Raw genomic sequence first — 24,058 nt, forward strand, 5'->3', positions numbered from 1 at the left:
AACCACTACGGCACCGTGCTGCTTGGCAATTTTAGCCCAGTCACAGAACTTGGAAGGATTGGGCCAATCTGAGAATGCAAAATAAACTCAAAAAGTATTTGGCCAATCAGTGAATGCAAAAAAAATGACAGAAAAACAGACTCCTTGGATACTGGAAGACAGAAATCGGATATTGCGCCTTCAATTATCTGCATTGGCAGAAATTGGAATTTCCGTGTAATCGGAAATTAGCATTCCCGACCATCCCCATCAATGACCTATGCCATGCTACTGACACTGGTCAGTTTAACATCTTGCCACCTGGGCCGCAAGAAGGAGAGACAACATGTTTAGGTAGCTGGGGAGCATTTTGAATTTCACAAAAAATTAAAAATAATATTAATAAAGATATATTTTCCCGTGTGTAGACTCCACATTAGAAGGCGATTGTACAACTGTTGTCTCACCAGGGTTTGTCATTGCGTTGAGTGCGTTTTTGGCATCTTAGCCAGCAAACACAGGGTTCTGTAGCTGCCATGCAGCTGAAACCTGAAAATTTGGAAATTGTAATCAAAGTCACATATGTACTACATAAATTTTGCAGCTAAAATAAGAGTAAAATGTGGAACACATGACTGGAAACTGCCTGAAGGACTTGCAGCGACCATCTGTGTATAGCATGTGTGAGATCGGGATAAGCAGGGATCAGTTTATAGATTGTTTTATGCCATCAGAAGGAAAACTGTCCTGGTAAATTGCTAAAATTAAAGTATTTCTTCATTTGTTTGAAGCCCAATTTACAGGTTTAATTAATTTGTTTGTTTTTAATTTTTGGCTTTTCACTCCTTAGCAGCCAATTTATTGGAGGCTTGCAAGTGCTTCAGGCCAATTTATTTTAGCATTTTTTTAAATGTCTTATTTGTTAAATTTCTCTGCTTCTAATTAGTACCACTGCAATTTGTATTTATTGCCACTTTTCACTAGGAGGCAGTGTGAGACAATAAGAGAGGACTTCTGCTTTCGGTTTCTAGATTTTCTGCTAGTAGAGAGAGATCAAAGCATTCCAAGAATTTACAGCACAACAAGTTCTGCCGACTGCCCAAAGCAGTTGCTCATGGGTTAATAAAAAAAGAAAAAAAAAAAAAGAAACATACTATTTTTTGAGTTCACATAGTCCCTTATTTTGGGTAAATTTGTGTAAGGCTTGGTGGTGTATTCTCCACAGTCAGCATGCAACGCATGAGCTGGCGTGGAGGAGGTACACACACCAGCACAAGGAAACAGGCTATCCCTAGTATAGTGGAGGGGAGGACTGACTCCAATAGGAGATTGTGGCGCACAGAGCTGGTGCAGATCTGACAGCCACAAACAATGCTTTCGTTATAACGTCTCAGCGCAAAGTAGCGCTGAGCGCATAAACCAGAACTGAGGAGATCAGGACAGGTAGACAGAATGAACGCTTGCTAGCTAGCGGCTACTTAGCGACAGCAAGCGTCCAAAACAAGACAGACTGGAATGAGGCAGCCAATGCGATTGCAGCGATGGCGTGCCTCACAAAGACAGGACAGGATAGTCAGGAAATAGCAGGATAAAGATAGATGAACGCAACACAGACAAATATACAATAAGTATGTTTTCCTAGCGTATTACAATTACAGCTATCAATGAAACTATTTGTAACGTCTGACTAACATATGTATATATCGGCAATGAACCGATATATGACATAAGCAGGAACGCTGACTAGGACTGGAGTAATACAGGGAACAGGACTCAGAAGGATTCGCTATCTCTTCGCAGAGATGAACGCAATCCACAAACGGTAACAGAACAGGATTCAGAAGGATTCGTTATCTCTTCGCAGAGATGAACGCAATCCACAAACGGTAACAGGACAGGATTCAGAAGGATTCGTTATCTCCTCGCAGAGATGAACGCAATCCACGAACAGGACCAGGAGCAGGATACTAGCTCAGCACGGGTGCTCACGATACGCGCAAACTACCAAAACGTGCTGGAAAGCTGACTAACTGCACACAGGATATAAACAGTTCGTGTACGTATACATCAGCGACACTAATGTATCAACGTAACACGAATACAAGGAAAATAATAAACGTGCTGGTATGCATATATATGGGCAATGAACCAATATATGATGCAAAACCAGCAAAGTATCTTTTAGAACAAGAAACACGATCTGGGGCTGAAGCGACAGCAAGACAGGCTTAAACTGAAGCTATGAAAACCCGAGGAGTCCTGCAGGAAGCAGATCTTTATACTGAGGTCATCCAATGGGAGCAGACATGCAGATTCCCACACAGGTGAATGATAATCAGTCACAAGCTGACAACAGGGAAAGGCCGACAAAGCTATGCAGCTTGCATGAAAAGAGATCAGAACTGCCTGAGCTGCAGCACTACTACTTCCAGTAATAGCTGCTGCAGCAGCGATCATTACAATTTGTAACTTAAAAATAGGCAAAGGTTATAATCTCAACTTCTTTGAAAAAAAAATAGTCTCCTTATGGATTGCTGGAGAGAGCAGCATTGATGTACTAAAAGGAGAATTCAAGTAAAAGTACACTAAAATGAATTTTTGCATAAGCAATACTCTGAGTAATCTCTGAGAATGATTTGGCTTGAGGTGCAGTGAAAAGGATAGCGTAATTAACGTGGTGCCAGAGACTGGTCCTCACAGCTCTGTAAACAAGTGGTGGCGCGAAAAAAAAATGAGACAGTATCTGCCACCAATTAAGAAACATCGAGCAGATATTTTGTCCCTACCCACAACTGACTGCAACAAGGAGGACTCTATCCCTGCTGCAGAGGTTCAGTATATATAAATTATTTAGTATTTAGTTTTGGACCAGAAACAGAGGTGGGAAGCACAATCTCTTGTGTGTTTCTTGCTGGAGATGTTCCCAGCTTTGCCCTCTCAGTCGAGAAGGCAGAATCCATATTTTGTCTAGAGTTTCAGTCAGAGGCATAACTAGACTGAATTGGGTCCCCCTGCAAAAATGATAAAAGGGGGCCCCTTGTTCCCTGATCCCATGTGGGTCATGTGATCGGGAGCTGGCGAATGGCAGCAGAGAGTGTTCTGCTGTTAATGTTAAAGTGAACCTCCGGACTGAAAATCAGCAGCACTGAAAAGGCCTGGTGTTTCTTTAACAGTTTTACAGCATCAGAACTTTGTTTCTCTTATACAAGCCTCACTTTTAGCTGCACAGAAGAAAACTGCCTGGGCTTTTTTCCCCTGATGCTGTGCAAAGCATGATTGGATTTCTGATTTTGTTGTTCTCGTTCTGCTGTTTTGGTGCAAATTTTTTTTTTTTTACATTTTGAATTTGACATTTGAAGCCTAGCGCATGCAGCTGGGAGGGGTTATCAGGACACAGGACAGTTGGAACTGTGTCTTATGCTCCCTGTCACCTCCTTTCAACCAAAAAGATGGCTGCCCCCATGACAAAGATGGCAGCCCCCATGAATCACAAACATTTGCCTGTTCTTTTAAAACAGGGTGGGTAAGAGATTATATTACCTATCTATTCTAATTAACATAACTAATGTAATTTGAAGACAGTATGTTTGTTTAGGCTGAAGTTCCCCTTTAAGCAGCATCTGGAAGCAGGAAAAGAATTACACATGCTTCTGCACACGGTTTTTATGAGTGAACTGGCGGGTCCTTTTGCTAATTTTCTGGACTTGCGGTTGGGGAAAGGGAGGAGGAGGGGCTCCCAAAGTCTCAGAGCCCCTCTGCGACAGCAGGGGTCGCAGAGGTGATTGTTATGCCCCTGGTTTCAATGTTCTGTACAGTTATAAAGGCAAATCTTAACAGTGCTAAATAAGTAACACAGCAAGGACGTGGTGGAGATTGCCCGAAACCTCCAGCCTGATGGGAGCTGCCTGAAGAAACGGTGGCCCGGGACGGTGTGAGGGATCCTTGGCTATCTTCAGAGCTCTGGATCGTAGTCTGGTGTTGTAGAAGCGGTCCAGAGGGGGGAAGGGTTTCCTTATGATTCTTTCCGCTGATCTGATGACCCTCTGAAGTTTGTGTCTGTCGCTGGCAGAGGAGTCAGCATACCAGACCAGGATAGAGGAGCAGAGGACTTGTGTTCACAGAGAACAAAAGTAAGGATCTTGTTCCTTGACTGTAGGACTAGGTGCTACATTGGAGGATGACAGGGGTAAGGTGGAAGTTGGAGACCTGTATTCGGGCTAGATGGTGGCAAGTAGGGATGCTTATTCAGATTTTGCGGAATTGAAATTTCGGCATTTCCGATTAGAAATCGGAAAACGGAAATTGGATTTCTGTGGAAATACTGCATTACTGCAACTCAGTGATTTTAGCCCAGTTACAGAACTCAGAAGCATTGGTCCAATCACAGAATGTGCGTGGGCGAATGGTTAACCTGTTTGAAATGCACCAGAAGTTCACATAACACTATGGATCACCTTTCATAGTGTACTATTTAAGATATAAAGTTTAAAGGTAAGAATAAGCTACTCTCGCACATAGAAGTTGCAATTGTATCAGTTGTGTAATGGATAGCGGAAAGGCCGCCGCAGCGGTGAGCGGCATGGCGGCCGTATCCGCGTCTCAGCCGCGCGGTTACATGTTGTAGTTTTGCCTGGTCCCTCAGTTGCACATAGACTGAGGGCTACTCGCGCGCGTGCCAGGCGACAGGACCTTTATGCAAGTAGAAGGGGAGTCAGCTGATCAGCCGGTCAGCTGACTCCAGCAGTGCTCTGGATTGGCTGAGTGACTGGGGCGGCGCTATGGAGCGCTCTGAGTATATATAGGACCTGCCTGTCAGTTGCTCTTTGTCTGCTGTTGCAAATGCTACGTGTTAGCACTCAGACCCTTAGTCAGATCCGAAAGTGTGCTAGAACCAGCAGGAGCTGGGGATCCACACTTAGCCAGATTCTGTTGATAGCTTAAAGTACTAATTGAATTGTATTATTTGTTATGACCCTCTGCTAGCCTTGACTACTCTTCTGTCTTCTGATTCTGTGCCTATGCCTATCTGATCTAGTTGCCGACTCAGCTTATATCTCACTCTGATTCAGTCTTCTGTCTTTGTACCGTATCTGTCCTTGTGTGGCCGATCCTGCGTGTCTGACTCTTCTGCCCTCACCAGTGAGCTTAGTTCTGGTGAGGGATTCTCAGTTTAGTAATCACCTGCTCTTCAGGTTGATAACTGCAGTACAGTCTTAATCACCTGCTCCTCAGGTTGATAGCTGCAGTACAGTCTTAATCACCTGCTCCTCAGGTTGATAGCTGCAGTACAGTCTTAATCACCTGGTCCTCAGGTTGATAGCGGCAGTACAGTCTTAATCACCTGCTCCTCAGGTTGATAGCTGCAGTACAGTCTTAATCACCTGGTCCTCAGGTTGATAGCTGCAGTACAGTCTTAATCACCTGCTCCTCAGGTGACTAGTTACTACGGTTCTGTCCTCATCACCTGCTCCTCAAGTGATCACCTGCTGCAGTACACTCTGAATCACCCGCTCCACGAGTGATCAGTATACGTTGTCTTACTGTGCATCACCCGCTCCTCGGGTGAACCGATTACTAATTCATCTGTGTCTCCAGCCTGCTGGAGTACTGATTCCAGTGTTCTATAGAGATTACCTCCCTCTACCAGCTCCTCTGGGATAGTGAGTATCTCTATCTATATTTACTGTTGCACCAAACACTTATCTCACACCTGGGTGTCCTGTGTCTTGCTATACTTGCATTATTGGTGATTCTGCAGATCACCACATAATCAGGTATAGCATCTGTATTATTGGTGATACTGCAGATCACCAATAATCAGAAAATCTGTTCTTGGTTACACCAATTGTTACAAGTTGATAAGCACAGTATGTATGTATATATATGGCATTGGTTCAAAGCCAGTGCAAGGTCCTCCAGCATCCAAGGCTGAGACACCAAAGTGCGCCTCTCCATCCCTCCCACACCAGCCATCACACATTGATTGCTGTTAGACTAAGAGGTGCCTCGGGGCCTCCAACCCCCCAACACTTTATTCTCTAGTTATCTGGCTTGCAGTCACTATCCCCTTTTCTTATTTCTCCCTGGTTAGTTAGATAGATGAGTGAGTTGTGAGCCCCCTCCTACATTGTGCCCTGAGGCTGGAGGCTCTCTCGCCTCTGCCTCAGCCCGGCCCTGCATTGGTTACAGATGTATTTCTAAGCTTCTGAATGTTAGGTGAGCACCATTTGGAACAACCAGCCATGGCCAGCTGCTCCTCACTAGATTTGTGACAGAGGAGTCAAAAGTATATCAGGACAGTTGTCCGAAAGCCAAGGACCACTCACAGAACTCTTTGGATAACATGCTCCATGCTTGACCCGCCCCACAGTCAGACAAAGCCAAGTATAGATACATCTCCCCAGTGACCAGAAAAACTGGAATTATGTCCTATTTGGCACAGCAGATATTTCAGAAGCCTCTATAGAGGTAATGGAGTAAAGAATATTATAAATATAAATGACAGAGGTGTTTAGTTCTTCTTGTTCGGTCCTGAAACATAAGTTTGCCAGGAAGAAGGAATTCTGCTTTAGGCATCATTTAGCCTTTAATGGTAACTAACAGAGTACGACAGGCAGCAAAGTGGGATACGATGAGAAATTTGTGGACGGAATGAAAACTCACAGACATCGCTGGGAATGAAGGTCACTTCTGCCTCTTTCATTCAGATATTGTTATTTCCCCTTTCACTGATTCTGAGAGGTTTTAAGGAGGATAAGAGCATAGTCATACTTGTTTTTCTGTTGCGCTAATTTAAATGATAGCCTTGTCACAAGAGCTTGCAATCTTTGGATTTTGCTGCCCGGGGGAGGCAGAGCTTTGTGAATTAGCTCTACCTCTGCTAGAGTCAATCTCTGCCAATCTCTGCCTCTCCCGCCCGTCTCAGTGAAAGAAGACTGAGAGAGGTGGGGAGAGGCGGAGATTGACTCCAGCAGAGGCAGTTGTAATACACAAAACTTTGCCTCTACCAGGAAGCAATCCCCAAAATTGAAGACATCAATCTGCTGCAGTAATGAGGTGTTTCGGCTATAATCTTTTTGCTGAAGACGACTGACAAGTAAAAAGAAATATTTTTAAGGCTTCAGACTCTCTTTAAAGAAAAACATTTCTTTGTTACAGGTGATACAAATTCTACCGTGTGTCTACTTCCTGCTTTCATGGAAGCAGACATAGGGTTAACATCCTGTGATTAAAAATTAGCAGTTCTGCCATGGCAGAGGAGATTCCTGAGCTGACAGCTGAGAGATAAAATTACAATGGTAATTAGTCACAGATGAGGGGTAATTACACAGGGTAAACTTTCTAAATACATGCAGGGTACATTCTCTATGTTTTTCCTTCTGTCCTGTGTAAGAGTTCAGGTCCATTTTAACAAGAGATTTTCCTTCACTGGATTTTTGCATCTCATAGAGACTGTCTTAGTAGTCCTAAGCAGTGATGAGTGAAAATGGCAATATTCTTTTTGCATGAATTTTCGGGGAAAAAAATGTTAAGTTTGGTTTACGAGCAAAAATGCCATTAAAATAAGTTTTGTTATTTTTTGCGTTTTTTGCAATGTTTTATGGTAAAAATATTGATTTTTGCTGTAAGCATTTGCGCAGTAAGGCTGGTTTCACAGTGGGATGTTAAAGTCCCACGTTACAGCAGCCAGTAACGCAGCCTAACTCACAGCACTGTAAAATCAATGTGCTGTTCACGGTGCACACATTGCGTTACGGTATAACGCTGCACGTTAAATGAAAGTGCAGCATGCTGTACGTTATAACCCTATAGAGCTGCGTTAGACTGTTTGCACATGCTTAGTGACTAGCCACATGGCTAATTAATATTCACTGCACTGTGGTGACGTAACCTGGACTCATAGTGTTGTCTGGATCATGAATGAATAGATCATTTGATCCGGATCTTTTTTGTGAGTCGAATGATCCGGATCATCACAATAAAAGATTCGGTTCACAGTGGATGTCTGTCTAGACTCTAGAAGAAACAGGAACATACAGAATGTACAGTGCAGGGAAAGTCCTGTCCTGCTAGTCATTTCACCCAGTCTGCTTCCCTAGTAAAATGATTCAAATAATTTGGTTCAAAGATCCAGATCTTTTCAATGATCCGATTCGAATGATCAAAATCCTTAAAAAGATCCGGACTTCCTATCACTATCCTGGAGCGGCTGCTTTGAGAGCTGCATAACGCAGCTCAATCTGACGTCCAACTTCAACACCACCATGCGATCTTAACGTCCCCTAAAAAAAATCCGGAAGGTCCGCACACTCAGATAAACCAAAATCCAGGTTTATTCAAACTACATGACACAAGTCCACTCCATATACCGACGACTCGTTTTGGGGCCCCGTAGGGTCCCTTTGTCAAGGTAACACAGTACAGAATGGTAACGTCCCCTAAAACGCAACGTCTTGGTGTGAAAGTAGCCTAAAAATATAGTTTTCCACATTTTTGCGCTTTTGATGAATTTTCGCTGTGAAAAATATCAATTTTTCTCATGTTTGTGAAAAGCGCAAAAACGCAAAAATAAAAGCTATTTTCACACACTTTCTAAAAATTAAAAATAGCTTTTTTCAATACGAAATTAACTTTGTTGAAAGTTTGCAAGCAACTCTGGTCCTAAGCTCTCAGCACTGCACGCCTGCTACCAGGTTCTTCCCCTGCATCTGATGGATTCTTTTATATCTATGGAAATCTAGTGATGAGATCTTTGTAACTTTAGGTTCCCAGCTCTGCACACTTACTACACCCATTTTCTTCTATGTCTTGAGTAGGGATGATCAATGAGATGCAAATTTTTCCGAAATTATGCAAATTTTTAGGCAAATGTATGCAGTTTGAAAACGGACCGATCAATTTAAACCCAGGTTTAAATTGATTGGACCATTTTCAAGATGCATATTTTTGCATACAAATGTGCATACATTTGCATCAACTCGGAAAGATTTGCATATCTGTGATCTTCCCTAGTCTTGAGCACTCTGGAAGTGAAAACCCTATTCTCCTAATTTCCCTGTTCTACACATATACTGCTCCCAATATCATTGCCCTTCCCCACAGGAGTGTGATAATAGCCCCTGTGATCCCCGTCATCATGGGGGGGCCTGGGAGCTGGGGGAGTAGGGGGGCAATTCTGTATAGAGTGGCAGCGATACAGGTTGTCTTCACATCCTGTTCAGTTTACATGCACCGTGCAGCCAGCCAATCACCATGCACTGCCCTCCCCATGTCATGCAGCTTGTTGATTGACTTGTAAACTGAAGAGGAAGTGAGGAGGGACCTGTATATACAAGACCAGGCCCCCTAGCTCCCAGCACTCCCCCATACTGGAGTTAGAGATGGCCCGAACGGTTCCCGGTGAACTTCTGGGGTTCGCAGAGAACCGCAAACTTTTCCGGAAGTTTGGTTCACCCCCATAGTGCACCATGAGAGTCAACTATGACCCTCTACATCACAGTCAGCAGGCACATTGTAGCCAATCAGGCTACACTCCCTCCTGTAGCCCCCCCCCCCCCTTATAAAAGGCAGGCAGCGCCAGGCATTGGACTCACTTGTGTGCCTGCATTAATTAGAGAAGGGAGAGCTGCTGTGCAGATGTGCAGAGACCTATAGGGAAAGCTTAGTTAGGCTCTTGTAGGCTTGTTAGCTTGCTCCTTGCTGATTCTTATTGCTAAAAAAGCACACCTCAACAGCTCTTTTGAGAGCTAATCTTGTTCTTGTGATCTATTTTTTTTTGTGTGTCCCACTGACACTTGTGTTGCATAGACAGCCTTGGTAATTCCTACTGTGTGTGCCACTGCCAGGCCCAGCATATTCAGTGACTACCTGTGTGTGTGACAGGTGCACATTGTAACACCCATCACTGCATATACCTACCTGTTGTTCACAGTGCACCCACCTACCTACGTGAGCGCACGCAGTGTCACTGTGCCTGTCCGGTACCTGTCTGTGTGTGACAGGTGCACATTGTAAATGTAATACCCATCACTGCATATACCTACCTGTTCAGTGCACCCGCCTACCTACGTGAGTGCACGCAGTGTGATATACCACTCCGTGCATACCTGTTAACTGCACCTGTGTGACTGCACATTGTATTAGTCAAGTCAGTGCATACCTTTCACTTCATCCCCCCAATATTATGTGAGTGTGTCTGGGGGGGCACACCCACGATAATAAGGTCGTTGCTTCATTGTGAACAGACCAAATTTGATAAGCTGAACAGTCACTGTTGGTCTATCATTGAGCTACTACAGCCCGGCGACCATATGGACTGGAAAGACACCGTCACCTGCACTCTCTTCATGGTGCGCACTAGCGATGATCGGAAGGTCCGAATTCCGTTCCGCCAGCGGTAAATTCCATCGCCATTACATTTCCGCGGAATTTCGCCAAATTCCCCAGAATTCCGCATTCCGGTAGAAAAATTAAAATAGTTGCAATTAAAACCTCTTTTGTGCTAAATGGTGGCCCATGGGACCTAGTGGCTGTTCCACCGTTCATTTTTTAAAAAAAATTTTTTTTTTTTTAATTTGTTCTTTTTTGCAGCAGCAGCAGCAGCAGGAGTTGTCGTGTAAACCATGGTGTTCCACGGCGGTCATTATAATTGTGGTTTGGAGCTGCAGGAGTTGTCACGTAAGCCATGGTGTTCCATGGCGGTCATTTACAAGTGTTGTTTGGAGCAGCAGGAGTTGACATAGGCCATGGGAGCTACTGGTTCCACGGTAATCCTAAAAATTGTTTGGAGCAGCAGGAGAAGTTGTAGGCCATGGGACCTAGAGGTGGTTCCACGGCAGTCCTAAACATTCTTTGTAGCAGCAGGATTGTTGTAGGCCATGGGACCTAGAGGTGGTTCCACAGCAGTCCTAAACATTCTTTGTAGCAGCAGGATTGTTGTAGGCCATGGGACCTAGAGGTGGTTCCACGGCAGTCCTAAACATTGTTTGTAGCAGCAGGACTTGTCGTAGGCCATGGAACCTAGAGGTGGTTCCACGGCAGTCCTAAAAATTATTTGGATCAGCAGGACTTATCGTAGGCCATGGGACCTAGAGGTGGGTTCCACGGCAGCCCTAAAAATTATTTGGAGCAGCAGGACTTGTCGTAGGCCATGGGACCTAGAGGTGGGTTCCACGGCAGTCCTAAAAATTATTTTGAGCAGCAGGACTTGTCGTAGGCCATGGGTTCCACGGCAGTCCTAATTATTTTTTCATCAATAAAATATTGGACTCATTCTGTTGAATCAGTGAGAGAGGCCTTGTAATTGTTACTGATCCATGCCTCGTTCATTGTTCACAGACAAAAGCAAACACCCCCCTTTGCCTGTAGTGAGTGCTAGTTGTGTAATATAGTCCAGTTATTGGAGCTCTGCACATCAATGCAGATAAATCATTCAGGTATAAGTTTTGTTTGAAAGCGCTGCCATGTCTCCCACTGTGCAGTAGTAGAGATCACTTGGAAGTCTTTCTGTTGCTATGGGTTTTTAGGTAGACAGGCATAGGTGCCCCCAGTATAGGTAGCCAGTTATAGGTGCCCCCTGTATAGGTAGCCAGGTACAGGTATAGGGGCCTCCAGTATAGGAAGCCAGGAATAGGTTCCCCTAATATAGGAAGCTAGGTATAAGTGCCCCCAGATTTCATTCAGACACTACATATTCTCCTGCATCTTCAAAACATACTAATAAGTCAACTGGTTTCCCCCTAAATAATCCTATAGTGAAAATATTAGTCTATAACTATGGTAGGGATTGTACTATGAGCTACTCTGGGGACAGTCAGTGACATGACTATGTACTCTGTAAAGTGCTGCAGAGTATGTCAGTGCTATATAAATACACAATAATAATATGGTAGGAGATTACATTATGACTATGGCAAAGATTAGAGTGTGAGCTCTTCTGAGGACAGTCATTGACATGACTAAGTACTCTGCAAAGTGCTGCAGAAGATGTCAGTGCAATATAAATACATAATAATAATATGGTAGGACATTACACTATGACTATGGTAGAATTAGATTGTGACCTCCTCTGAGGACAGTCAGTGACATGACTATGTACTCTGTAATGTGCTGCAGAAGATGTCAGTGGTATATAAATACATAATAATAATAATATGGTAGGGCATTAGACTATGACTATGGTAGGATTAGATTGTGAGCTACTCTGGGGCCAGTCAGTGACATGACTATGTACCCTGTAAAGTGCTGCAGAGGATGTCAGTGCTATATAAATACACAATAATAATATGGTAGGAGATTACATTATAGCAAAGATTAGATTGTGAGCTCTTCTGAGGACAGTCAGTGACATGACTATGTACTCTGCAAAATGCTGCAGAAGATGTCAGTGCTATATAAATACATAATAATAATATGGTAGGACATTAGACTATGACTATGGTAGGATTAGATTGTGAGATCCTCTGAAGACAGTAAGTGATATGACTATGTAAAGTGCCGCAGAAGATGTCAGTGCTATATAAATACATAATAATAATATGGTAGGGCATTAGACTATGACTATGGTAGGATTAGATTGTGAGCTCCTCTGAGGACAGTCAGTGACATGACTATGTACTTTGTAAAGTGGTGCGAGTGATGAACGCGACAAAACCACTGGCACTGTTCCTCCAAGTGTATAAATGTGCCCCCATGTGTGCAGTTATACATTACCTGTCCTGTGTCGTTAACCACATGATGTCCATACATCTTCAGCTTCTTCTGCAGTGTATGGGCAGCTGACAGATCTCTCTCTAATCAGATTCAATCAGAGAGAGATTTGTCTCTTGGCGGAATCTATCCATCATTCCTAGATGTATGGCTGCCTTTACTCTAGCATGGCAGCATTAGGACCCTGTGCAGTGTCATTCCTGTAAGTCCAGGTCCTTATCAGTACTGGGAGTGGAGGGGGTTCAGGGAGAAGTAGAGAAGGCTTTAGCACAGTTTAGGATGCAAAAGGGGGTCTGATCCCTGCCAGGGGCTTGCCTCAATGTAGTTATGCACCCGCTTCCCCATTCTGATTTTTCTATCCTTCAGATACTATGGTGATAAGAATGCAATACTCTCAATTCCCAGCTACCCTCTTTCCCTGAAATTAAGACATCCCCTGAAAATAAGTCCTAGTAGGAATTTTAACCCATTCGCGTTCCGTCATTTTCACTTGAGAAATGTTCACCTCCCATTCATTAGCCTATAACTTTATCACTACTTATCACAATGCACTGATCTATATCTTGTTTTTTCCGCCACCAATTAGGCTTTCTTTGGGGGGTACATTTTGCTAAGAGCCACTTTACTGTAAATGCATTTTAACAGGAAGAATAAGAAAAAAACGGAAATTCATTATTTTTTCAGTTTTCAGCCATTATAGTTTTAAAATAATACATGCCTCCATAATTAAAACTCACGTATTGTATTTGCCCATATGTCCCGGTTATTACACCGTTAAAATTATGTCCCTATCACAATGTATGGCGACAATATTTTATTTGGAAATAAAGGTGCATTTTTTCCGTTTTGCATCTATCACTATTTACAAGTTTAAAGTAAAAAAAATATAGAAATATTTCATCTTTACATTGATATTTAAAAAGTTTAGACCCTTAAGTAAATATTTACATTTATTTTTTTTATTGTAATGTTTTTTGTTTTGTTTTTTATATTAAACATTTTATTTGGGTATTTTTGGGAGGGTGGGATGTAAACAATAGTTTAATAATGTAAATGTGTCTTGAGTTTTATTTTTTTTACTTTTAGTTGTAGTTTTACTTTTTGGCCACAAGATGGTGGCCATGAGTTTGTTTACATGACGTCACTCTAAGCGTAACATACGCTTAGAGAGGCGCATGGGGGAGGTAACAGCCAGAAAAAGCGCAGCTTCCGAGAGAAGCTGTCGCTTTTTCAGCGGGGGAGAGGAATCAGTGATCGGGCACCATAGCCCGATTCACTGATTGCCTGGCTAACGAACCGCGGGCCGGGAGCGTGCGTGCACGCGCGCGATCGGCCTCGGGAGCGCGCATGGTTCCTGGACGTAGTTTCTACGTCCAGGAACTAAGATAGGTTAAGCATGGTCAAAATATAAGCCCTACCCTGAAAGTAAGCCCTAGCGGCAGTAAGGGGGAAAAATATGGAAATTTTATTACAGGAGCCCATGGTCTTGCGAGCAAGTAGACATGAGACATGCGACACAGCAGGACAGGGGATAGAGGAGGACACAGGTACAGAGGGGGACACCAGGGGGCACTAAAGGTACAAAGGGGCAAAAGAGGCACACGAGGTGTACCCAGCTGAGGAAGAGGCGGCAGAGTAGGGAAGGCAGGTGGACACATAGCACAGGAACTTGTGTGTTCATAGAAATATAAGACGTTCCCTGAAAATAAGCCCTAGCACAACTTTTGGTGCAAAAATTTATATAAGACATTGTCTTATTTTCGGGGAAAGATGCCATACATGTGTTTAGCACCTAATACCAGGGGTTCTCACTTCCCCTTATTTATGTTTCAGGTCTTTTATGAAGTAGAGGAAGATATCTTCTCAGGGTGTCCAAGAATAGAGTTGGGAACGATGATATAAAGATGTCACTGTTGGACTCTCCAAGGGAGGCAAGCGAGCAATTTACATCACTAGACTCCACCCATAACATTCACTTTATGCAAGACCAGTTGTTGTTCTCTCTCACTAGCTATTTTCGGAGCACTTTAGATGATTTTAGCTCTGTACAAAAGAAATGATTTGCCTTTGACTTTTATGGATGACAGACCCTGTTTTGATAGTTTCGATAGTCACTGCGGTCATTTGAGGACGACACCTTTCCACACACGCAATTCTATTACAGTCACTTTCACCATTCTCAGGAGGACAACCCAGAGGTTCCACTAAGCTGTTTGAACTTCTTGATGGTCCTGACCTTCTGTGCATCCATCTATACTGAAGGTTAACGTGTACTTTGAACTGTAGTCAAAACACCTGCTCTGCTCCAGAAGATTAGTCTCACCATCAGGACTTGGGGTCGGTTCCCATCAGTAGCCTTTGCTGCCGCACCATGTGCAGCCAGAGAGAGCGGACAGTGTAGTGTCAGCTCCAATGGTCCGTTTTGGTCCGGCTGGAGCCCGGGGCAGATGCTTTACCCCCATAGGCTTCATGGGAACAGCCCGGGATTATCGCAGACTGCACAGAAGTGCGGTCCGCTTACTGCAATGGATCCAGCGGTGCAGACTTACAAGTGTGAACAGCTCCTATATATAAAATAATTCCCTGTCAGTTTCGTTATGCAGGAAAACAGACAAAAAAAATGTCAGTTTTACTGTTAAAGAGGAACTCCAGTGAAAATGATGTAATAAAAAAGTGTTTAATTTTTACCATAATTATGTATAAATGATTTAGTCAGTGTTTGCCCATTGTAAAATCTTTCTTCTCCCTGATTTACATGTTGACATTTATCACATGGTGACATTTTTACTGCTGGCAGGTGATGTAGCTGCTGCTTGCTTTTTTGGCAGTTGGAAACAGCTGTAAACAGCTATTTACCACAATGCAACGAGGTTCACAGACAGGAAACTGCCAGGACCATGATCCTCACAGTTTCCTGTGGGAGGAGTTTCACCACAATATCACCCATAGGGCTTGATTCATAAAACGGTGCTAACTGTTAGCACGCTGTGAAAAGTGCTTCGCGCACAATTTTGTGTGATAACAGTTATCGCGCGCAAAAATTCGCAGCAGCGCGTTAATGCACGCGTTAACGGACGAATTCGCGCAATAAATTTGCGAACTTTATCGCACGAGAAATGCACCTTAACGCACAAATGCAAACTTTTGCACACAACAACCGGTTTTTCACGTGAAACACGTTTTTTCACACGAAAACGCGTGAAAAGTCATGCTAACAGCCATGCTAACATTTAGCACCGTTTTGTGAATCAAGCCCATACAGAGCCCCCTGATGATCCATTTGTGAAAAGGAATAGATTTCTCATGGGAAAGGGGGTATCGGCTACTGATTGGGATCAAGGTCAATTCTTGGTTACGGTTTCTCTTTAACCCTTATAGGGACAAGCAAGCAATTATTTGCTAGATAGCTGCTGAAAAGGTTGACTGTGGCCTTTATCCAATTTTCTTTTCCCCTGAGTATTTTTTCCCAGTAAACACCTTGTTTAATCCTATCTACAAAAACGAGTTTAACTTACCTGGGGCTTCTACCAGCCCCCTGCAGCAGTCCTGTGCCTGCACTGTCACTGAATGATCATCCGGTCCCACGCAATGCTCTTCTTTTGTTTGGATGCGTAGCTCCGCCCGTTCCACACGCTTCCTGATTGCACTCGCGTGGATGGTAGGGCTCTGCGCATGCACAGTATGGGGAAATCTCTACTGCTCATGCGCAGAATGCTCCCGCTGAGGGGAGCGTGATTGAGGATGCGTGCTGTCAAGGCCGCGCATGCACAGTGGCCGTCGACTCTCTGAGTCGCCCAGCGGAAACGGGCACTGCCTTGGACTGGAGGATTGTACAGTGACGGCGTAGGGCGGCTGCAGGAGGCTGGTAGGAGCCCCAGGTAAAATAAACTTGTTTTTTCCAGTTTGATTAAGGTTTTCTTTAACCACTTGCCGACCGCACGCTTATACCGTGCGTCGGCAAAGTGGCAGCTGCAGGACCAGCGACGCAGTATTGCGTCGCCAGCTGCAGGCTGATTAATCAGGAAGCAGCCGCTCGTGCGAGCGGCTGCTTCCTGTCAATTCACGGCAGGGGGCTCCGTGAATAGCCTGCGGGCCGCCGATGGCGGCTCGCAGGCTAAATGTAAACACAAGCGGAAATAATCCGCTTTGTTTACATTGTACGGCGCTGCTGCGCAGCAGCGCCGTAAGGCAGATCGGTGATTCCCGGCCAATCAGCGGCCGGGGATCGCCGCCATGTGACAGGGGACAGCCTGTCACTGGCTGCACAGGACGGATAGCGTCCTGTGCAGCCCGGTTCACCGGGGGGGCCAGGTAGGAGAGGGAGGGGGGGGGGGATTTTGCCGCGGAGGGGGGCTTTGAGGTGCCCCCCCCCCCCGCAACACCCGGCAGGCAGGAGCGATCAGACCCCCCCAGCACATCATCCCCCTAGTGGGGAAAAAAGGGGGGCGATCTGGTCGCTCTGCCTGCACTCTGATCTGTGCTGGGGGCTGCAGAGCCCACCCAGCACAGATCAGCTAAAACAGCGCTGGTCCTTAAAGGTGGGGGGGGGGTAAAGGGTGGGTCCTCAAGTGGTTAAACTTATTTTTAGCAATGTATTGCTTACTGGGAGTTTTAAAGAGTAACTATCGGGCATAAAATCAAAAATCAATTCTTTATTTTTATCTGGTAAATAAGTAATAAGGATGCTAATAAGGCAATTCAAAAGTTAAAATCACTATTACTTTTCTTGTTGATAAATTATCATTTCCCAGTTTACCTGACTCTTACTTGGTACACAGAAAATTTGGTACAAAAAAGAGAAGTTGCAGGGCAGGCTGGGTTGACTTTTTTTTGCTTCTCTACTTCCCCTCAGACTTAACTAATGAAGCCTGATTTGCTGAAGCCTCTTTCCCTCCTGTTTTCCCCTCCCACACTTCTGTTCCTCTCTGATTGGCCAAAATGTCTTAAGCTGAGTACACACGTACGATAACGATCGTTCGAAAACGAACGATAACGACAATCGGACCGATAATCGTGCGCTCCAAATTTTCCAACGATCGTTTTTTTGGACGATAACGACCGTTATCGTTCAATCCGACCGATCCAACCCGGCGGATTTTTTCGAAAGATAATCGTTCAATCGTTGCAGTGTGTACAGATCGTTCGATAACGCATGTTCTTATTGCCTGTCATAACGTCACTTCCGTTTGCGCACGCATTTTTTAATCGTTCGTCGTTCAGTACTTTATACTTATATCGCTCACGTGTGTACACAATCGTTCATTACGAACGATCTTTTCAGTCTAATTTGAATATCGTGTAAACGTCACGAATCGTTCGTAACGAACGATCTTTATCGGACGTCTATACAAACCCTTAGGCTGAAACAATGCACTTTCTATAGTGAAGGGCGGGAAAATTAGGCAGAGGAGACTAAGTGCGGATACTACATCATGACTGGCTTCAAAATAGCCACAGTAAATATGGAAACTGTCTAGAATAGGATTCTCTACTTTTCCTTTATAAAATTCACAGGAATCATAACATGGATAGTGCAATACATATGTTATGTAAGTAGAGCAAGTATTTATTTACTTATATATTTGTTTTTTTTCCTGAGATTGTATGGCTGACAGCTCCTCTTTAAAGGTATTGTATGGGTAAGGTTTAAAAACTCAGGAGAAAAGTTAATAGGATAAGGCTGGGCATGTGTGTCACTTTGCTCAGAAACGTATCAGCTACAAAAAGCACTGCTGCATGGCTTTACCAATTATGGGTTGATCATTACTGTAATTGAAGATGATTTTGAGCAAGCACATAAATCGATACTACTCACACTGGGTGGTTGTCCAATTGCAACTGGATTTTTAGATTTTGAAAAAACCCATCACCACCCAGGTCTTTACTGTAAAGGTGGGTACACACATCAGATAAAAGTCTGTGGGAAATGAAAGATCACAGACCAATTTTATCCCCATTCCATGGAGTATAAGAGCCATACTCTACACAGTCTATTCTATTGAGCTGCACTCCCCATCAGATACAAATCTGTGCAAGATGCTGCACACACAGAGGCTGTACACATTCAACAGATCAGTACCTGCAAAAGATCAGTTCCTGCAAATTGCATTCATAGGGCTTGATTCACAAAAGAGTGCTAACTGATAGCACAACCATTTTCGCATGAATTTTCACGTTGCGCACGATCGGGAATTTTTTACGCGCGAAACAATAACATTTTTGTGTGCAAACGCAAATTTTTGCATGCAAACTATATAGTTTTCACGGAAAAAAAATCACGTTTGCGTGCGAAAACGTTAACGTTTCGCATGAAAATTCGCGATCGCGTGAAACATGAAAATGTTAGCACTCTTTTGTGAATCAAGCCCATCGTCTATGATATCTGCAGATCCCATACACACAAACATTCATCAGCAGATCAGACAATCATCTGCAGATCTGAAAATCCATCCTGGTGGATCTGATCTGCAGATGAATGTCCGTTACAGTAAACAAGGTGAGTATGAGATCTCAGATATCATAGATGATGAATGCAATTTGCAGGAACTGATCTTTTTCAGATACTGATCGTTTGCATGTGTACAGCATCCTTGTGTACAGCATGTTGCTAAGATTTTTATCTGATGGAGAGTCCAGCTCAATAGAATAGACTGTGTAGGTATGGCTCTTATACTACATGAAGGGTGGTAAGATTGGTCTGTGATCTTTCATTTTCCAAAGACTTGTATCTGATGTGTGTATCTAGCATTAGTCCTCTGGCTTCTCTCTACTGTAATATACATGTTTGGAACAGCAGTAGAAGGAGAGAGGGGGGGGGGGGGGGAGGGGCAATCTGCAAAGAAACTTGGATCTACAGTGAAAAATGATGAAAAAAGGAAATAAAATTTAAAAATTACAGTAAGGGCCTGTCTATGCTCATGCATTTTAACAATAAAGGTATATCAAACTGCTGTAAAATGTGCACATAAAAATGCATACATTTTTGCATGCATTTTTTCTGCTTCACAAGAAACAGGCATATTTATAACTGCAGTATTCTGGGAGTGAGAAGGGTGGTTACATTTATACATTGGGGGCAGCAGTGGTGCGGACGCGGAATCGGCCTGTAGTGCATGGGCAGCTCGAATCTCGGCTCTGCCTGTTCAGTAAGCCAGCACTAATTCAGTAGGAGACCTTTGGCAAGTCTCCCTTACACTCCCTTACAGCCAATAGAGAACGCCCTAGTGGCTGCTGCTCTGCTCTGGCGCTTTGAGTCCGCAAGGAGAAAAGCGCAATATAAATGTTATTTGTCTTGTCTTGTCTATATATATATATATTTATATATATAATCATATTCTATCTTCATGCAGAATAAATTGCCTGAGTTTATATTTTTTTCAGCCCTGAACTGAATTATTTGTGTTTGTACAGTTAGAATAAGAGTACAAAGGTATATTCAGCAAATACAGTATGATAACTGTAAAAAGTTTTTATGATTACTGTAAATAAATGTGTTTTTTTCAAATTGTCACAAACGGACTTGAATAGATGAAAAGCAATGCAAATTTTCATTGGTCTGAATAACTTGTACCATGTAGTGTTGAAGAATGTATTTTTACACTTTCTCTATGGAAATGCTAACAGTGTTTTAAGTTAAACACTGGAGTGTTTAAATGATTTAAACAGAATTTGCTCATATGATGACATGTTTATCTGTTTCATAGTTACATAGTTATTTTGGTTGAAAAAAGACACATCCATCGAGTTCAACCAGTACAAAGTACAACACCAGCCTGCTCCCTCACATATCCCTGTTGATCCAGAGGAAGGCGAAAAACCCTTACAAGGCATGGTCCAATTAGCCCCAAAAGGGAAAAATTCCTTCCCGACTCCAGATGGCAATCAGATAAAATCCCTGGATCAACATCATTGGGCATTACCTAGTAATTGTAGCCATGGATGTCTGTCAACGCAAGGAAAGCATCTAAGCCCCCTTTAAATGCAGGTATAGAGTTTGCCATAACGACTTCCTGTGGCAATGCATTCCACAAGAAAATAGGGTTTAGGCAAGAAAGTGTACAGTTTTGACTAATGTGGTCCATTTTGCACATAATCTGCGGTGTTGTGCTACTTGTGTGTGGTGTTGTGAAAATTGTGTGAAGTGTTGAAAACTGTGCTTAAGCAATTGTAAAAACTTTATTCAGTTAGTCTGTCAGTGCCCTAAAATTCCTTCATTTCACCCCCACCACCTTTTTCATGCTTTACTAAGCTGCATTAGTGAACTGCCATTCAGCATGAAGTCTGTCTATGGCACTGGCAAACGGAGGGGGCTATTCCGGGTGTCTGGAACACCCCCCCTGCACTGGGCTGTGTATTCAGCCAGGGAAGCCCACTGCTGTGAGAACACTGTCATAGGGTAACATTAGCCAAGCGTTTTTCAAATCACTGTTGATTTGAAAAGCGCTCAGAAGCACTCTTGGTGTGCACCAGCCTCCTTCATTCACCTTTGTTTCCCTCTTCTCCTAGTGCTGGCTGTGTCTTCTTGTCATACAGGAAAGCTAAATAAAAGTGCAATCCTGGTGAGACAAAATATTATTATTTAGTATTTATGTAGCGCCGACATCTTCCGCAGATGCATATATCCCTGCATCATATGGGTATCGCTTGCGCTATGTGACACTATGTAGCATATTCCACTGAATTGTCCAAACTAAGTCTATCTCCCGTTCCTCTCTCGGGGAGTTGTTCCAGCGCTGTACCCTGTTCAAATTTGCTGCTACCAGAAGCCCTCAGAAACACTCGTGTCCTTGAGTACTTCCAAAGATAGGCAGCTCCGTAATACGCCAGCGCACTTTTGTGCATGGGCAGTATGGAGCCACCTGTATTCGGAAGCACTCGGGACATAAGTGCTTCTGGACCTTTCAGGAATCCCCCCCTTAAAAATCCTGCGTTTGCCCCTGCATGGGAATCCCCGGTTTCCCAAACATACACTAAGAGGATCTCTGTAGCTCTGCTCCAGGGTCCCTGGACTAGAGGGGTTCACTAGAGGCCCTCCTTCATCCATCTTATTAGCTTTGCATTGATGCTATGCTGGTCATGAACACCTTTATATGTGCAAAGAAAAGTATTAATGCTTAACAAATTGTTTGCTTACTTTGATTACAGTTCTCTGACACTGCAGCAGCCCTTGGTAGGATTTGGGACTCCATATAGAGTACTTGGGGCCCCAAACCCCTTTGTTAGGCCACGTGGAGAAGTGTAGAAACATTTAAACAAAAATGAGACTGAAATTCTTTATCAGAACAAATGTATAACTTGGCACGTTGCTTCTTCGTCCTATTTTACTGAAACATTAAAAATACGAGGCTCTGGAAATGAATCTCTCTAATTGTATGAATAAACATAAATTAATTGTGGGATACAACAAGTCTCATTGATTAGGGATACCTAATTTTCTGCGACAATGACAACCAGATTCCAACACTCTAGCTGCCCTTAGAACTTTTAAAATATTTTTAGTAGGGTCCATGAGAAACATTTTTCTGAATTAAGGGAAGGTGTGAATGTACTGTATAAGTCAGGCCGTGACGTAACTAAAAATCATGCCCCCCCCCCCCAGCAAAACTTTGAAGGGGGCCCCAAGTGGTCACACCCTTTCCCTTGCCAACCCCTTTTTACCCTCACAGCCTGGGGACCCATCTCACAAGGGTCATTGAACAAATGTGGACATCGTAATCTTTAAACCCATAACATGTGTAGCCACAAAAAGACCTGATCTAAAGAATGGACCCCTTTATCGGAGGAAGTGAAGTGGTAGTTTGGGTCCCCTTACACCCCTGGGCCTCCCTGTGGGTGCAAGGGCATCTCCCCTGTAGTTAAACCCCTGATCCTGGCCTTCTCTGCACCATCTCCTCAGTTCTGATAGTAACGCTTTAGATAAAGACCCACCAGAGGATTTGTATTATTTTCCATAAAGTAAAGCAACATTTTTTTCCCCCAGTTGATGCTGCATCTATTGTTAGGCTTTTGCAGGCAGCTAAAAGTTGACACATAAAAGAGAGAGAAGATGAAATTCTTAAAACTTACCTTCAAGGAGAGAGACGAGCGGAAGAAGGTAAAAAATGCTGAGAAGAGTCTTGACAAGCATGATGTTAGCAGCGAGGAAGCAGATTAGGCGTTTGCCTCCTGTGAGATGCCCAGGAGTAACAGTCGCAGAGATGAGCTTGTCCCCTCATGACCTGATGACGATGTCGACAGCTCGCACAGACCGACAGGAGCAAGACGCCAAAGACTTGCAGTTTGCCGTAGAGTGAATGCACTCTGCCATCCAGTTGTCCTCTGCTTGTGGATGTCCTGGTGACGGTGTGCACTTCAGACTTTGCTGTCTTCTGCCTTTGTGTCTCTCCTCTTACCATTGGAGGGCCAGTGCAGGTCTGAGATTCTGCCTCTAGGCGATGTCACCCCCCCCCCCTTCCTCCTCCACAGCTGTCTCAATAATCTGTGTACGCTCATGTGCCCCTCACTCCCCCTCCACCAGGTCCTAGGATGGTCCCTATACTGTCACAAGCACCATCTCGTTTGTCATCTCTGGAGAAGAGCCACTGCATGCAGGGATGCTAACACCTGTTAATTATGTCCAATTAGACTTTAGCATGTGACTTATTGTATGACATTACTGTGTGCTTTCGCTGTCACAGGGGATGCAGGATCGCTGTTTTGTACAACGGACTGAAATATGTGGAAATCCCCCTCACTCCGTAAGAGAAAACTCCGACTGAACATGAAGTGAAAATAAACTTATAATTAATTCTGTGTAGTATAGATGATAAACAGAACATAATTAACATTTAAATGTTATATTTTTGTATCTTAAGTTTAATGGCTTAATTTTAAAGACTGTCACAGTTGCTGTTTAGAATCCACACTCTGGTCCATATGCAATTCTCTTTTTCTCCTGAGTTTTCTCCTCAGAGATTATTTTACATCTTCGATTTAAAATAATTTTTCAGCACTTTGCAATGGTAAAAATACCAAACATTTGATGAAAGAGTACTATCAAAATGATTTTGAGTATTTTTTTGCTTGCTTGTGGTTTAAAAAGGCATTTTATTGACAAGTCTTAAAATATCACCTAGGAGATAACTCAGGAGAAAAAAGTTAATTGCATGTGGGCCTGGGCCTCTGTCTTGTGAAACTGAAAGAGAAAGAAAAGTAATGACCCTTTGAACTTTCCTGAACTTAAACTTCATTAGAAGCTTATCTCACTGTTTCTCAGCTGTTTCAGCCTCTATTTATTTCTCAGGAAACCAGACTAAATTCGACAAGTTGTTTACAAGCTTTTGTGTAAAGAACAACTCAAGTTTTTTTTTAACTCTTGCTGTACTGGAAAACA

General features: G+C 43.4%; 1 protein-coding gene across 1 annotated transcript in view; it reads right to left on the reverse strand.

Moving 5' to 3' along the window:
• Positions 1–23,077, reverse strand: part of LOC137535907 (ephrin type-B receptor 5-like) — a 133,713-nt gene extending 110,636 nt beyond the window's left edge. The window contains exon 1 of the mRNA XM_068257781.1: positions 22,753–23,077. Coding sequence (XP_068113882.1) covers positions 22,753–22,813 — 61 coding nt within the window. The 5' untranslated portion in view covers positions 22,814–23,077. The remainder of the gene's footprint in view (positions 1–22,752) is intronic.
• Positions 23,078–24,058: the final 981 nt, after the last annotated feature.

This window comes from Hyperolius riggenbachi, chromosome 10 (genome assembly GCF_040937935.1).
Source record: "Hyperolius riggenbachi isolate aHypRig1 chromosome 10, aHypRig1.pri, whole genome shotgun sequence".
Lineage (NCBI taxonomy): Eukaryota > Metazoa > Chordata > Amphibia > Anura > Hyperoliidae > Hyperolius > Hyperolius riggenbachi.